Source organism: Lepidothrix coronata, unplaced genomic scaffold, assembly GCF_001604755.1.
Source record: "Lepidothrix coronata isolate B3197 unplaced genomic scaffold, Lepidothrix_coronata-1.0 Scaffold110, whole genome shotgun sequence".
NCBI lineage: Eukaryota > Metazoa > Chordata > Aves > Passeriformes > Pipridae > Lepidothrix > Lepidothrix coronata.
The window spans coordinates 2,353,861-2,369,390 of NW_016690290.1; the positions used below are offsets into that span (position 1 = coordinate 2,353,861).

At 58.0% G+C, this 15,530-nt stretch overlaps 2 protein-coding genes across 2 annotated transcripts in view; both read right to left on the reverse strand.

The window, feature by feature from the left end:
- FAM65A (family with sequence similarity 65 member A) overlaps positions 1-7,196 on the reverse strand; it is a 32,766-nt gene extending 25,570 nt beyond the window's left edge. Inside the window, exons 1-2 of the mRNA XM_017824196.1 lie at positions 6,830-7,196; positions 5,658-6,082 (exon numbers count right to left, since the gene is read on the reverse strand). The gene's annotated coding sequence lies outside the window, so the exon portion shown is untranslated. The remainder of the gene's footprint in view (positions 1-5,657; positions 6,083-6,829) is intronic.
- A 2,410-nt stretch (positions 7,197-9,606) lies between these two features.
- On the reverse strand, positions 9,607-15,225 carry LOC108501952 (C-factor-like). The gene is made up of 6 exons (XM_017824330.1): positions 15,072-15,225; positions 12,488-12,539; positions 11,483-11,673; positions 10,987-11,145; positions 10,603-10,713; positions 9,607-9,900 (listed from the first exon to the last, which is right to left on the reverse strand). Exons 1-6 carry the CDS (start codon positions 15,207-15,209, stop codon positions 9,787-9,789), a joined length of 765 nt encoding a protein of 254 aa, XP_017679819.1. The 5' UTR covers positions 15,210-15,225; the 3' UTR covers positions 9,607-9,786.
- Between the last annotated feature and the right edge of the window lie 305 nt (positions 15,226-15,530).

Genomic DNA, 15,530 nt, shown 5'->3' on the forward strand with positions numbered 1-15,530 from the left:
AAAAGAAAAGAAAAGAAAAGAAAAGAAAAGAAAAGAAAAGAAAAGAAAAGAAAAGAAAAGAAAAAGAAAATTTTCAGTTGAAAGTGACCTGCAAGGATCATCTGGGCCAACTTCCTGAGCACTTCAGGTCTGACCCAAAATCAAAGCATGTTGTTAAGGGCATTGTCCAAATGCCTCTGACAAGCACTGACAGGCTTGGGCCATCAACCACCTCTCCAGGAAGCCTGTTCCAGGGTTTGACCACCTTCTCAGTAAAGACTTGGGGTGCCTGGAGATGGACTGACCCACACCACCACATTTTGCTTACTTATGCACCACCATCCCAAGGCAAAGCCCCATTCCTGGCTGCTGCTGGGATGGGGAGCAGCTGTATCCCTGCAGACATCAGGAGAGGGGACCTGGCCAGGCTGGGGCCAGCAGAGCTGCCTGCAGCACCCTCCTGTCAGCCACACGCCTGCCAGGCTGGGTCGTGGAGCCAAGCACTGCCCGTGCCAAGGCCGGGGCTGGCGCAACGCACCCGCTGTTCTGGGAGCTTGCTCAGCACAGACCAGCTTGGCAAACAAAAGCAAGGACAGGCTCCTGCCCGAGTTCCTGCAGCACCTCTGGCCTGCCTGCCCCTCAAAACTCCCTCCTGGCTTCATGGAGGCACGATGCCTGCTAGCTGACAGAGGTTAACCCTGCCAGCATGGATTTGCATACTCCTGGGTTAACTTTCCCAGCATGAATGCAGTTAATCTTGGTTTAACCCTTTCGTTGTGGATATGGATACTCCTGGGTTAATCTTGCCAGCATGGATATGGATGGATACTCCTGAGTTAACCTTCCCAGCATGGATGCACTTAATCTTGGTTTAACCCTTTCGTTGTGGATATGGATACTCCTGGGTTAATCTTGCCAGCATGGATATGGATGGATACTCCTGTGTTAACCCTCACAGCATGGAGATGGTTACTCCTGGACTCTTGTCTCTGAAGGAGGTTTTCCTGCAGTCCCTGCCAGCACTGGGAAGCTGGATATTGGTGCAGGCAGGAGTTCCTGAGCACAAGGGCACCCTGTCTGAGAACCATCTGGCATTGCCTTGCTCCTCCCACCACAGGATTACACCTTTCCAGAGCCTGGTGACCCAGGACCACTCTAAGCACATTCCCCTCTCCCTGGCAGCTTCAGCAACCAGCCATGCCAGCTGCCTGCATCCGCCTGCTGGGGTGCAGAGGAAGGTCTGAGCCGTCGGCGGAGCCCTGCACCGCAGGTCTCTGCCCAAATTGCTCTTCTCACTGCAGGCTGGGCCTGGAGCCACGTCTTCCTCTCCCCTCTCTCTGGAGGGCTGGAGGCCAGCCCTTGGCTCCAGGCTGGAGCTGCTGCGTGCTCAGCATTCCTGCTCAGCGCTGGAGCAAGGCAGTACACACAGCCCAGGGCTCAGAGCCTTGCACCGGGACAGCCCCCTGTGCTGAGCACAGTGGGAGCCTGGCCATCGTCCCCACTAGCAGCCAAGGTGCCTCTGCTCCACAGAGCCTGCCACCATCCCTGCTGCCACCTTGGAGCAGGGCATCCCAGGCTTCTCATCCTGCAAGGATGTGCGTTTTTGGGGAACACAACCTGGGACAAAGCTAATGGAGCCAGGGCGGTGCTGATGCAGCATGAGCAATGTGAGCTGCGTCTCCAGCTGACTCACCGGAGCCCTGGCCACGCTCGGGAACTGGCCGGCAGCGCGGAAGGGCTGTGCCAGCAGGTCCTCTGAGCTCTGCTGGAAAACCTTCCCCGACGCACCCGGGGCCAGCTCACGGCAGCAGCAGGCTGAGGCACAACCCTGACCCAGCCTGTCCCTTTCCATGGGGCAGAGTTGCCTGTCCCAGCACTGTGCCTGCCTGCAGGGCCTGGAGAAGGGAGGACAGGACACCCTCGGAGCGGCCACAAACCTGCTCGGTGTTGGCCAGCACTGGGTACTGGTCAGCTCTCCCAGACTCTGGCCAGCAAGCAGGAACAGGAGTCAGGGCTTTGCAGCAAAGCCAGGACATCCAGACTGGGACTGCATCAGGTTCAGCCTCAGCATAGGCTGAGGAGGGCAGGGAGCTGCAGAACGGTGCTAGTCCAGATTCTCTGGCTGTCAGCCAGCTCTCTCCTCTCCTAACTCCCTCCTCCACCCTGGGGAGGTGGCAGGCAGCATCTCCAACCCCTGTCCCTGCTCACCCTGGGGGGCTGAACATCCCTTGGGACCACTCCACCTCCTGCAACCAGGCAGCCATGCCCACCTCAGCACAGCAGGAACCATCTCAGGCACACGCCCCAGGGATCACTCCAAAAGTATTCATGATTCACAATATTCCTACTGTCTCCTGGGACTGTCCAACACTGAGCAGAAAGGCTGAGGTCATGGGCAAGCCCAGAAACCAGCCCAGCTGAGCACATGTAGCCAGTGGCAGGGAGGTTGGCATGGCTGGACCACAGCACAGCTCAGGCATCAGCAGCCTGAGGATTCAACGTGGCAGCAGGTGAAGCAAAGCTCAGCCCATCCAGTCGGCTGTGCTACAAATATGTTGCCCCAAAGCTGGTGCATGTGAATATGGTCCTCCCTGAGCAGAGCAGCAGAACCCACACACACCCAGATCTGCTCCACTGCACCCAAGAGCAGAGAGTGAATCCATCTGGGAACAGCCAGTGGGCAACCACCTTGATCTCCCAGAGCGTGAAAGTGCTCCCTGCAGTGAGCACCACCCTTCAGCAAAGCTCCCTCCCTTCCAAAGAAAACAACAGAGAAAACGCTGGGATGGGGATTAAGGAAATGAAACCAGCTTCACAGGGTAAGCAAGGATAGGAAGTGCTGTAATATCTCCTCTCCCCGCTGGCCTGCAGCTCTCCCAGCCCCGAGCCCACAGCACAGCACAGATCAACCCAAGGGGAAATCACGTGCTGGAGAGTGCCTTGAATAACCAGGAGGTTTCTGAGTGATCCCTGCTCCCAGGATGGGAACAGACACCTGAGCTCCCAGACTGCCACCATACTCTATCCATCCCTGTGGAAGAGAAGATGCAGGGAGACCTCCTGACACCACGAGCCACACTCTGCTCCTGAGGCTGGCACCATGGGATGGCATCTCAGGAGCTTTGCTCTCATAGAATCATGGAATCATTAGGGTTGGACAAGACCTCTAAGATCATCAAGATCATCAAGTCCAACCATTAACCCAGCACTGCCAAGCCTGCCACTAAACAGGCCCCCATGTCCCCACATGCCACATCCATGTGTTTTTTCCACCACTTCCCTGGTCATCCTGCACCTCTTCTGCCTGTCTTGAGCTGCTGGTCCAAACTAGTCCCCAGTGTGAAGGGTGTCCCTGGAGGAAAGCAGATGCAGCCAGACAGGTAGACCAGGGATAAAACCAGCTGCTAAAAGCCCCCAGTGGGGCAGGGGTAGGAGAGCAGGGGGGGCATGCTGATAACAGGGATCCTGCCACATCCTGCCCACCCGAGTGATGCCCCCCTGAGCAGGACCCATCCTGGCTCTCCGTCGTGCCTCTAGCACACGTGTGGATGCCACCATCCCCAGGCTGTGGCTCCAGCCTGTCTCTCCTGTATCTGTCACGTGTCCTGGCGCGCTGGGGCCAGCTCTGTTTACATGTGCAAGTCTCACATTCTCCTGCTGGGGATGAGTCAGGCTTCCCTCGACACCCCGCTGAGGTGGCGGTGTCAGGGCCCCAGCTGGCGTTCGCCTCCCGCACGGCACAAGCGGGTGGATGCCAGGGTGGGGAATGGCTGGAAAGGGCTCGCACAGCTCTCTGCCTGCTTTGCATCCCGCTCAGAGCCATCTGCAGCGGCAGGGAAGGCGCTGGAGGCTGCAGCTCACTGCCAGGAAGCTCTCCCTGGCTCGGCTCCACCGGGTCAGCTTCCTTCCCCTCCACCCCACAGGCACGTCATGGCTCAGTGTGTGGGGGGGTCAAGCCCTGAGCAAGCCCCCAGCACCCTCCTGAGGGTCTAGCTTGGGTGGGATGGCCAGGGTACTGCTGAGAAACCCCCGTGTCTGCAAAGCCTTGGGGTGCTGGGGTGTCTCCTGGGGTGTCACTGGGAGGGGGGGGCTCCCCTGGATTTGGGACCCCCAGGGACAGAGGCTGGAGCTCGAAGGAGAAGCCAGCCCTCTTCCTGTCCATGCATGGCCTGGAGATGCCAAGCTGGCGCTGGACTTGCAGGGGGGTGAGATGTGTGCCAGCTGCACGCCACTGCCCAGCCTGTGCACAGCGGTTTCCCCCGATGGGAACCAGCAGTCTGTCCTCACCAGAGGTTCCCCAGCTGAGCTGGGGTGAGATCAGCATCCCAAGAGGCAACAGATACCCCCAACCACATCCAGCTCCCCCTGCCTTTCCACTGCTCCCAGCCCTTGCTTTCTGCTCCTCTTTCCCACGTATCCCAGAGTCAGAAGAGCTGTCACTCTCCAGAGAGAGGCCTCTCCCCTTTGCTTCCAACTTTCCCAGGGTGTGAAAAAAGCCTCGAGGCTCCTCTTTGGATCCCCCCACCTGCATCCCCCTCGCTGTGCCTGGGGCTGGGCTGGCTCCCTGCGAGCACAATAACCAGAAGTGTCCTGAGCCGCTGGGAAGGAGCAATGTTCCCTGATGGTATGCAGCCCTGACAGCACTGGCTCTGCTTTAAAGGGTAACTTTATCCTGTAATAACAAACAAGAGCAGCCAAGTTCCTCCCCAGCGTCACTTCCCTGGCTCCGAGGAGAGGGACATGCAGGAGAGAGCTCATCGGAATGAGCTTGGATCTTTGTTCGTGCCATCACAGGGTCTAATTCCATTCCCTCGGGAAACAAGGGGGGAAAGATGCTCCAAGGGAGCAAGTCTGGTTCTGAACTGTGCATCGCAGCCATGTCACCCCCACCCCTGACAAAGGCAGGGACACAAACCATGTGGCTAGAGGGGATGGGATAGGTACCTGCTGGTCTCCAGGGACATCCCAAATTCCCCGTGCCACTCACTGCATTTGAACAGACACATTTGTGTGCTGACATGCTGGGGACCGAGGGGATGACCTCTCTAGTGATTCCTGTCCTGCAGGCAGCAGCAGGAAGCCTGCCTCAGCCCATGGCATGCCCTGGGCAGCTGAACCCCATTGCCATTTCCACCCCCTCCTGCATGGTCACAGCACCAGACAGGCACACTGGCACCTCGGCACAGTGCCAGCTTCAGGTGCAGCCACCCGGGAACTTGTTCTGGAAGAGCTGGAAATTCAGGCCCAGCTGGTGCCGTGGGACGGGCAGGGAGAAGCTGACCTGCTCCAAACCCCCAGCAGGACCCTGCAGAGCAGGACCAAGGGATCACTCCGGGCACTGCTGGGGGCAAAGGCGTGGGCAGAGCCCAGCTGTGGGAGGAAGGACGAGCACCTCACCGTGACCCAAGGGTGCACCCTCCTATGCTCCCAAACAGAGTTTTTTTGAAGATCCATGTGCGTGGCTGTGCCAGAGCTCCAAGACACAGAGCAGACAAACCTCTGGTTTATTCTGGGGGTGCACACGGGGCACGTGGTGGTCACATCAACATCTGTGATATATTTGCAGGGGAGGTGGAGCATCCCTGCATCACCCCATCAGGCTCAGCAGCTGGGTGACCAGGCAGATGACCCACTGTGGTCCCTTCTAACCCAACAGATTCTGTGATTCTGTGACCTACCTCTGCTCCTGCATGGGCACTGATGCTCAGGAAAGGTGTCCCTTGGTGGTTGTCACCAGGGAGGGCACAGTCCAGCCTGTGCTGATGGCACGCTGAGGGCCCCTCCCTGCCCAGAGAGAAGTGGGGGGCAATTTGGCAGAGTTCAGCTGCGTGAGAAGATGACAGTCTGGAAGAGGCTGCTGAGATGTCTGATATCCACTTCCTCAAGGAGTGGCAGGTAGGACCTCTGGAGATCCCGGGGTTCAGTTAAACCCCAGCTCGTCAAACGAAGCCGTTTTCTTCCTCAAGAGGGATTTCCTCCAAACCCTTTATCAGGTGCTTGGGTTAAGTCTGTGCAAAGCTGGTAAAGCTGCTGCCTCCATGGTGCCTTCCCCCAGCAGAGCAGGGGGGACTTCCAGAGGAAGCACAAGGCAGGATCCGACCAACTAAAAGGGGGAAGAGAGAGGAAGGAGGGAAGCATTGGCATCTAAATCTTTCAGGGCCTCAGAGGTGACAATGCCAGTGTCCATCCTTTGCAAGAGGGGTTGTGGGAGACCCATGGGAGACAATGTGGCTTGGGGAAGACGAGCCAGGGGGTGCTGCTGGTCCCCAAGAAAGTAAAGCCTGGAGCAAGTTCCCAGTTTCAAACCATCCTCCCAAGGCAGATGTGGAGCTTTCCTGGCTCTGGCTGATGGGAGTGCAAAGCATCAGGCCAGACAGCAGTGGGTTAAAAGCTTGAGGTGGGACTTGGGAAGCTGCTTCCTCCCAGCTAACAATAACACAGGGAGGGAGAAGGGATGCACAGGGCTCTGCAGGGACCGATAGCGATGGAGCAACCCCAGCCCTGCAGCTGCAGCCATGCCAGAGGAAGCCTCAGCACATTATCTGCTGGTCCCACTCGGCTTCCTCAGCAGCCCTGGTGCTGCAGGGACTGGGACATTCTTCCTCCAGAGCCCCATTTCTTATGGACCCATGTTGGATCCCTGTACTTTGATGGCAGCCCTGGACCTCAGCACCCTCCCAGCACTTGCACTCCCAGACAATCCAGCCTTCCCAGCATTAGTATTCTCCACTGCTGATGGCTCTGGGAATGGTCACCCACGGCTCCGAGCCCCAGGACCGCTGTACCACCCAGCACAGGAACGTCCCCATCCTGCTGCCCCATCCCCCCACGCCACAGACGGTGCCCACACCTTGGCAGAAGGAAGTTTTGGCTGGAAGATGACTCCTGCCAAAGGGATCTCCAGGTCCTGGTGGAGGTCCCTGCAGTTCTGGTTGCCTCTGCTCCTGGTCCTTCCCTGGCCAGTGAAGATCTGCTGCACCTGGAGCTGCTATGGCCGCTCGCCCTGGCCACGCTGGGTGGTGTCCCAGCACTTCCTCGTGTGCTGGCTGTTTGTGACCTGCCTTCTGCCTGCTGCTCCACCTCCACAGCTGCACTGCTGTCACAGGAGCAGCCCTTTTCCGTTCCCCGTTTCCTTTTTTCGACCCTCTCCTCCTGCAGCAGGCTTCACCTTCCACAGGGGCTCTGCCCGCTGCCGTTTGCCCCACATGGGCATGGGAGGGTCCCTCGCAAAATGGGTCTTGCCCTGACCTTGGCAAGTCAGGTCAGGACTCTCCACGTCCTCACTGCTCCTGTCCCAAACCATATACCTGCCTGACTCCAAATCCTGGTGCAGTAAGTCTTTGCCAGTAGTCTGAAGAAGGCAGCTGGTGGAAGACCCTGGGAATTATGGGTCTTTCCCACCACTGAGGTCAATCCCTGGAGCCTGGAGCGCTGCTGGGCTCCCCAGAGCAGAGATGTTTGCCCCCAGATGCTACTATGGCTCCAGAGGGGCCGGTAGAGGCCATCTGAGCTGCTCTGGGTGACAACTTCCCCACTCGTGTTCCCTGGAAGTCCCCAGACGTGTTCCCATGCCCTTGTGCAGCCCCGGGAAGGGTCCCCAGGGGTTGTTCAGCTTCCCCTACTGCTGGACCCAACAGTCCCCTGTGGCAACACACTGGTCCAGTTGGCACCTGTGCTGCAGCTGCAGCATAGAGATGGACCAGCTGCTAAAAGCAGATGGATCCTAAATGACCCTTACTCTGTCCAAGCTTGCCTGTGCTCCCAAGGAATGGCTAGCTGGCAGAGCCAGCATTTCAAGTGTCCCCTGGGGCACTGTGCTGCACCCAGTGAGAGGACACAGGGCTGCATGTTGCCATCGCAGTGGACAGGGGGAACACTGAGGTCTGACACTGCCCAGAGCCAGGAAATAAGCCTGACACAAAGGGCAAAGCCAGCAAAAGGGAGGGAGAGGGGCAGGAAACATCCGACAGGGGAGGAAACGGGGAGATAACCATGAGCACAAACACGCAGAGCTCGTGCAGAGGAAAAGCCGACACCACTTGGCAAGCACTGGAGCAGGGAGACCTGCCCATCTGGCCTCTCACTGGAGAGACACACTCATGGATCTACCAGCCTCCCAAGCTCAGCCAAAACCCCACTGCCACAGCAGGTGGGCAACCATCCTGTGTCACCTGCTCTGCAGACCCTCAGCCAAGCTGATGGAGCTTGTCCCAGCCTTCAGCAGTCCTGCTTCTCCCCATGTTCCCAAGGGAGCAGTTACATCCGTCTCGTGGGGCTGGCAATGCTCATGGAGGGGGGGGACACAACTACAAGCTGTCAGCAAACCACGGTGGGGTCCCTGGCATAGCTCATCTCCCAGGATCCAGCACGTGGCATGGGACAGAAGGGGGAAACATGGAGAGAGATGGGCATGGAGCCAGCCCGTGGTGACTGGCTGGGCTCCAGCTGGCTTGTGTGGAGTAACTGGGGCAGGAGAATCTCTGCCAAGGGGCAGGGAGGGCACTCCGGGGGAGGCTTGGCCGTGTCTCTGAGCCAGCACTGGGCTGAGCACAGCCATACAGAGGCAGGATCAGGCCCTTCACCCACGCTCCCATCCCTCAGCCATTTCTCCCAAGGGATTTCCCTCCTCCTGCTGCCATTACAACACTGATAGCGAGGTGCCCAGGTGGGCACTGACTCCTCTGGCCACAGATGTGAGCTGGGAAAGAGCAAAGACAAGTGAGCATTTGCATGGGAAATCAGGTGGCTGGATCAGGTGGAAGAGCCCAGGTGGTTCAGAGCTCCCCTGAGGATGAAGCTGAGGCCAGTGTCTCCCTGCCAGGGAGCATCCATACAGCAGCTCCCCACAGTGCTGCTGGCAGTGCTGCCTCCTGAGGGCCTTGGAAAGCACAGCATGGGCTTGGAACACACTGTGTTCCAAGTCAGCCTGGGCCTGAGGAACACACTGCCAGGCAGGGCTGGCATTAGCCCCACACCAGGGATGGGGCAGTGGAGTACCAGCTCCAGAAGAGAAGTGGGGCCCAGGTTGGATCCAGCTGTCCCAGCTCCTGCAACTGCTCCAAAAAGGACTTGCAAATCCATTATGGAAAGTGCCTGTGGAGTAAGGGACTCCCCTCTCCATCATGAACTTTACAGGGGTATCTTGCCTCTCCTCCTACTCATGGCTGGGCACCTGGAATGCTCAGGACCCCCAAGGATGGGGTACAAGGAGCCAGGGGGCTGAGCTCCCAGCTCTGGCAGCGCTGCCGCCTCCAGCACAGGCACCCTGCCCCCCAGCCCAGCCTGGCAACACTCCATGCTTTCCCTTTCCCAGCTCTGAAAGTCTCGACCACCAAAATGCCACCGGCTCGGGAGGAACTAGAGCTGATGAGGAAGGAAAACTCACTGGTGCCCGTGACTGACCAGGCTGCAGGGGCTGCTCTTGAAGCTTGTTGGGGCACAACTCACCTCTGTGGGCCCCTGGGACCTCCCTTCAGCTCAGAGCAGCTGATGACAAGGCAGACAGACTGCTAGGATCATAGGCTGGAAAAAGACCTCCAAGATCATCAAGTCCAACCATTAATCCCAGGCTGTTTTTCACAGGGGCTGGCTCCAGAGCAGAGACAGTCTCAGTGGGGACACTGCAGCTGGGAGAAGGTACTAATTGACTTTATTTATTAGCAAGGTGAAGGCAGGGATCACACTCTGTACACCCACCAAGTCCGAAGTAGGTTCCTTGCAGACCACAGAGGACTGAACATCCCGGTGCTCCAGTGCACCCAGGGAGTGCCCTGGCACCGTGGGGTCCCTCACAGGGACAGAGAGTGGTCACCAGGGGATGGCTTTACCTTCCCAGTTGAGCAGAGTCCCGCTGTGCTTCTCGGAAAGGATTGGCAGCACAGAGAGCAGCCCCCGCACGCTTGTGTCCACTGTCAGGTCAGCCTGCAACAGGCACAACGAGACACCACTGTCATTCCAGGCCATCCACCAGCACCCACTGGGCTCACGCACATGGGCAGCAAGGCTCCTTCCACCCAGAGTGAGCAGAGAGCCACAGGAGCTGGGACAAGCCTGCTATGTGGGAGGATGGTTGGGTATCTGCATGCTCACTGCCAGCTTGGATGGAGGTGGCTTGGGCTGGAAAGCCAGCCACAGGTTTAACCAAAACAGACACAGAGGAGATCCCCACTGCAAATGGGATGCTATGTGCAGGCTTCTCAAAACTCCAGTGCTGCAGGGACCACCCCCACTGCAAAACAGGGATCCTGCAGGATGCATGGAGGCCTCGTGGACCTGCAGCTCCTTGAGGAAGGGGGCACAGGATGGAATGGTGCTGCTCTTCTCCTCCTTGCTCTGTCAGATTCAGTTTCTCTGCACACCTCTAGGCTGCCCAAAGCCCCTTTCCCCCCTGAAGAGGTTTCCTGCTCACCCTGGATACGTGCTGTAGAAATATGCTATTTCCCAGGCAGCATCACATGTTCTGCAGCGGCCCACCACACGTGTGGGCAACTTGGAGACCAAGAGGCAGCTCATTTTCACATGGATGCCTTCTCCCAAGAGCCACCTGAGCTACCTCCTGTGAAGTCTTGTAGGCTTGGGTCCCACCCATGGGTTCCCCTCTCGACCTGCTCAGCCGGAACCCACCTGCTGGGTGCCCATGTCCGTTTTCACCCATCCGGGGTGCAGTGCCACGCAGAGGATCCCAGCTTCCCCGTAGGTCAGAGCCTGGCACATGGTGAGCATGTTGAGGGCAGCCTGGGGGAGGAAGGAAGCATCAGCCACGGGCAGCAAAAAGCTCCAGGTTCCCTCCCCTGTTGCTGAGGGAGAAAAAGCAATGCCAGGTCTTCGAGAGACATTGTGCGTCTCCCCTGGGTGGGCACGGAGATGCCACAGGAGCTTGGGCAATTCTAAGCGTGGATCAGTCCCTCCATCTCGCAATCTCAGGTGCTTCCCTGAGATCAGGCCTGGCAAGGGGCAGCTCTGCCTCCCAGCAAGCTCAGGAGCAGGGCAGGTTGCCAGCCTCCATACCTTGCTGCAGCGGTAGGAGATGACAGGCGGAGAGAAGGAATCGGTCGTTTTCTTGATGGAGCCCATGACAGTGGAGATGTTGATGATGGCTGCCTTGCTGCAACTCAGGCCCTTTGCTTTGCTCTCCTGGGCAGCCTTCTTCAGCAGAGGCAGGAATGCCTGGGGAGAAGCAAACTTGTGGGACACCTGTGCCTCAAGCCAGCCCCACTTATGGCAACCACGACCCAGGGAGGAAGAGGAAGATTGGTGGGAAGCCAGGAGAGCCCGGGTGTTTTGCTGCAGTGGCCCTGCCTGCTCCCAGTTAGCCCAGCACAATGCAGGGGGCTACACAGGGTTTGGGCTGGGAGGGCAGCCCTGGTACTGCCCCCTCCCTACTGCAGCCCAGGAAACTTGGCAAAGCCCTCCAAGATATCTGTTGTGACCATGGACAGCCCGGGATACCCTCAAGCTGGGCCAAATTCCGTGGTGAACTTCATCCCCAGAGCCTCACTCGTACCTGGGCCATCAGCATTGGCCCCACTGCATTGGTCTTGTAGGTCCTGACCATGTCCTCAGCATCGACCGTGTCCAGCGAGGCCGTGGGGGTGTAGATGCCGGCGTTGTTTATCAGCAGGTTCAGGCCCAGGCCGTTCAGCTTCACCTCCACGATCTTCGCCGCCTCGGTGATAGCAGAGGGATTTGAGACATCTGCAGTGGGAGAGAGTGGAGTCTGAGAGCCGTGGGAGGGCTGGGGGGAAGAGGGAGGTGAAGGTGCTGCCGAAACAGCCGCACATCCCGACCCGCGCGGCTCTTCCACCCGTGAGCACCAGATGGTGCTGTGAAACCAGCTCTGAGCACCCCGGCACAGCCCAGCTCATCCCAAAAGTGCCTCCTCGGCCCCACCGCCAGCAGCGGAAGGTCCTGCCCCGGGGCAGCCCACCGGGCAAAGCCCACCATGGGGGCAAAGCGCTGCTGTGACTCCCGTGCTGGCTTAGTTCCCAGCAGGCACCACCTCCGAAGTCCACGCCTGAGCAACTTCTGGAGAACCCAGGGCAGTCCTGGCAGGGACAGGTCCCCAAGGGAGCTGTGCTGGGACCTGCTGTGGGATAGGTCTGCAAGGTCCTACAGCTGCTGCCCAGGCTCTGGGCTGATCACGCAGCGTTTCCACAGGAGCTGCTTTTCTCCCAGAGCCCTCTTAGTCTTGGCTGGGACTTGGGATCAAGGCAGTTCAGCTGCATGGCAGAGCAAGGATGTGGCCACTTGGCTGGGTGAGCCAGAGGCTGCACGGGATGGGTCTCAAGAACATCCTGGTCCTGTGGCCATGGAGCAAGAAGGCTCGAGGGAATGGAGTACTGAGGCAGAGTCTGGACTTTTGGCAGCAGGACTTGAAGAAGCTCTGAAGAACTGGATCTCCATGTACAACCAGAAGGGAGGGAGGGAAGGAGGGAGGGAGGGAAAGAGAAATGGGCCAAGTGTGGCCAGCAGTCATGAATTTACCAGCTCAGAGACAGAGCGCACCTACCCAGCTTCACAAGAACCAGGTTTGGGTGTTTGTTTGCCAGTTCTCTCAGCTCCTACAAAAAGAGACATGGAAACAATCAGCACAAGGCAGAGATGATGCCAAGCATCATCCTGGCGTACCAGCGATGGCCCACCCTGAGGGAAACATCTTCCAGATGTTTCTCAGCACTTCTGAATGGCTGGGCTGGGGACCTGCCTTGGTCCCCAGGCTTCTCCTGGGCCTCATAAAGCAAGGTGCACGTGCACAGAGCACAACGGGGCCTCAAGTGCAAGATCCTGCAGTCACTCTCCCAAAGGGTGCATGTGCACAGCCCAGCCAGAGCCACAGCAAAGGATGACAGCAAACCCCGAAGGACCAGCTCACCCAGGAAATTATGCAAACTGTCTGGGGATACAGCCAGAGGTGTCTCCCAGAGGCTGCTGGAAGTGAGGTGGAGGAGGAACAGCTGAGAGTGCCAGTATCAGATTTGACCTTGGGGGAAGTTACATCTGGATCCAAATAGTCCAATCCCAGGCCCACTCTGCTCTGGACACTGCATCCCACCCACTCAAGTGAAATGAACCACTCTGCACATTTTTATTGACTGTTTTCACCAAATGTGGATATTGGGAGGAATGGGTTAAAAGCGGAAGACTGTGGAGGAGGATTGTAAATCATTCAAGTGACCTTACAGCTGGGAATAACCCTTGATAAACCACTTGAACAGCAGCCAGTGATCTGCAAGCATGGATCTTAACAGTGCCTGCACCTCCTGTACCTCTGTACTCTACCCAGGGTTGTTAGGGATCCCCTGGTTAGTGAGATAACAGAAATAAATTAACTCTTTATGCTTCAGCCATGGATCCTCCTGGCTGCCTGCCTGTGCCTACTCACACAGTGGAGGATTCAGAAGCTCCTTACAAAAAAGGAAACTTTCCACTTTACAGTCTCTAGAAGCTCTTTGCTCTGAGCCTCCTTCAACTACAGCAACTTCCAGGCAACAGAACCCAAAACACCATGGATTACTTTTAGAACTGAAAACTTCTTCCAGACACACACACAGAGAATGCTGCAGGAGAAACACAAACTGGTGGTTTCTTGTGAGAGGACCTGTCCAACCAACATGGAGAGGGAGAGCTGCTGGCACGGGCTGTGGTCCACCTTCACTTATCTCTGGGTTTCCCCACCAGACCCCATGTTCCCACATTAGCCCTGGGCACAGGAAATGATGGAAAATCCATCTAAATGCTTTGTGGTGGCCAACAGATGTTTCTCCTTCCCTGTTTTGTCCAGCTGCTGGCCTCAAGAGTCTCATACCATCTCAGCATGAGCTTCAGCCACCCCACCACCAGATCCAGGCACAAAGGGGCAGGAGGAACAATGTGGCCCCAGCCTGATGGAGTCACACTCTACCCTCGATGTGCTGTGGCAAGTCCCTGATCTCATCATTGCTTGAGTCCTGCAGGTTGTGGGCGGAGAGAAGAACAAGGCAAAAATAAGAGACCTGACCTAGCTTTGACCCAGCCAACTTGGGCACCAGCAGCAGCAGGAGCTGGCCAGCCCTGGCTTGGCAGGGTGGATTCTCACTGTGCCAGGATTACTCCTGAGATGGAGTAATCCACACATGCAAGAAGATGCAACAAACAAATCGGCTGGAGCCAGGATCTATCAGAAAGCAAACTTCTCCCTGCTTGTATTTCAGTGGGACACAGCAAGCAGAAGACCGAAAAGCTGGACCTAAGGGAAGCTGGAAGCACGGGGAAGGCTTTGTGATTCCCTGCAGAAGCAACACGTGCGAGTGTCTCCTGTCAGGGTTGAGCGACTACAAATGCTGAGTCATGGTGAGTTTGTTACAGAGCAGCCAATCCTAAGGTATGTTTATAAAGGAACACAAATTATAAGGCAACCTGTATGTTACACCGAGGAGTATAAATGTCAGAGATCGGTTGCAATAAAGATCCTGTCCTGTTCTATCCCTCTCCTGTCTTGTTGCTTGGAACTAGACTGTGCATTATTATTGACCGCCGCAACAACGACACTTTCCCACTTTAGTGAACCGGGAAGCAGGAGGAGGGGAATCCCACAGCTCCACGGGCCACCAGTTTTGCAGATGCCAGGTTTTGAATCCCCAGGTGTTGAATCCTCAGGTGTTGAATCCTCAGGGTTTGCAGAGCGCAGCGTGACGATTCAGCCGGAGCGGCACCGCTGCCGCTCCCACCTCCTCACCCAGCCGCAGGCACTGAGTCAGCCCAGCTCCGGCCGCGCCCGCGGCGCACGGGCGAACCCCTGGCACGGGAGGGCGGATCGAGGCGAACCCCTGGCACGGGAGGGCGGATCGGGGCGAACCCCTGGCACGGGAGGGCGGGTCGGGGCGAAGCCTTGGCACGGGAGGGCGGGTCGGGGCACCTCCGATACGGCCGAAAATAACCCAGCGGCCGATTCTTCATCCGGAGCACTTCAAACGACTTCCACCCGGGGCAGGGCGCGCTGCGCACACCCGGTGCCGGCGGCAGCAGCAGCAGCGAGCAATGTTCACTGTTCGCTGTTCGCTGCCCGAGCGTGTGACCCGTTCGCGGCACCCGCGGCCCCCCCTGCCCGCACTGACCTGGGCCCGCGGCCCCTCGGGGTCCCGGCAGGTCGCGAAGATCCAGGCGGGGGGTCTGGGCGACCCCAGCAGCTGCTTGACCAGCTCCAGCCCGATGCCGCGGTTGGAGCCCGTCAGCAGCACCGTCCGCGCCGCCATCGCCGCCTCCCCGGCCCGCCCGGCACCGCCTCCCGGCACCGCTGACCGGCACCGGGGTGCCCCGGCCACCGGGGGCGGGAGGGCAACGCCTGGGCTGCGTTTTTGCCTTCCCAACTCACGGCTGGGCTTCGCGAACGAAGATTTGGGAAAGGTCTCTACCCACGTTTGTCGCAAGAGCGCTGGTGGCTAAAAAGGCCAATACGAGACAGGCATGTCCGGCTGCAAAAGGCACAGCAGAAAGACTCCTTAGGTGGTATATTCTGCAAGGCACGATTCTTTCTGCGTTGCCTTTTCTCCTCAAGGGTGACCCTGCGTGCTTCC

Bases quoted from the DNA above. Each gene is read 5' to 3' on its own strand.
- LOC108501952 (XM_017824330.1), bottom strand. From the start codon at position 15,209: ATGGCGGCGCGGACGGTGCTGCTGACGGGCTCCAACCGCGGCATCGGG. The intron at 12,540-15,071 runs GTCAGTGCGGGC...CTCTTTTTGTAG, and splicing joins CCGAGGGGCCGCGGGCCCAG to GAGCTGAGAGAACTGGCAAA. The intron at 10,714-10,986 runs GTATGGAGGCTG...TTCCTCCCCCAG, and splicing joins TCTCCTACCGCTGCAGCAAG to GCTGCCCTCAACATGCTCAC.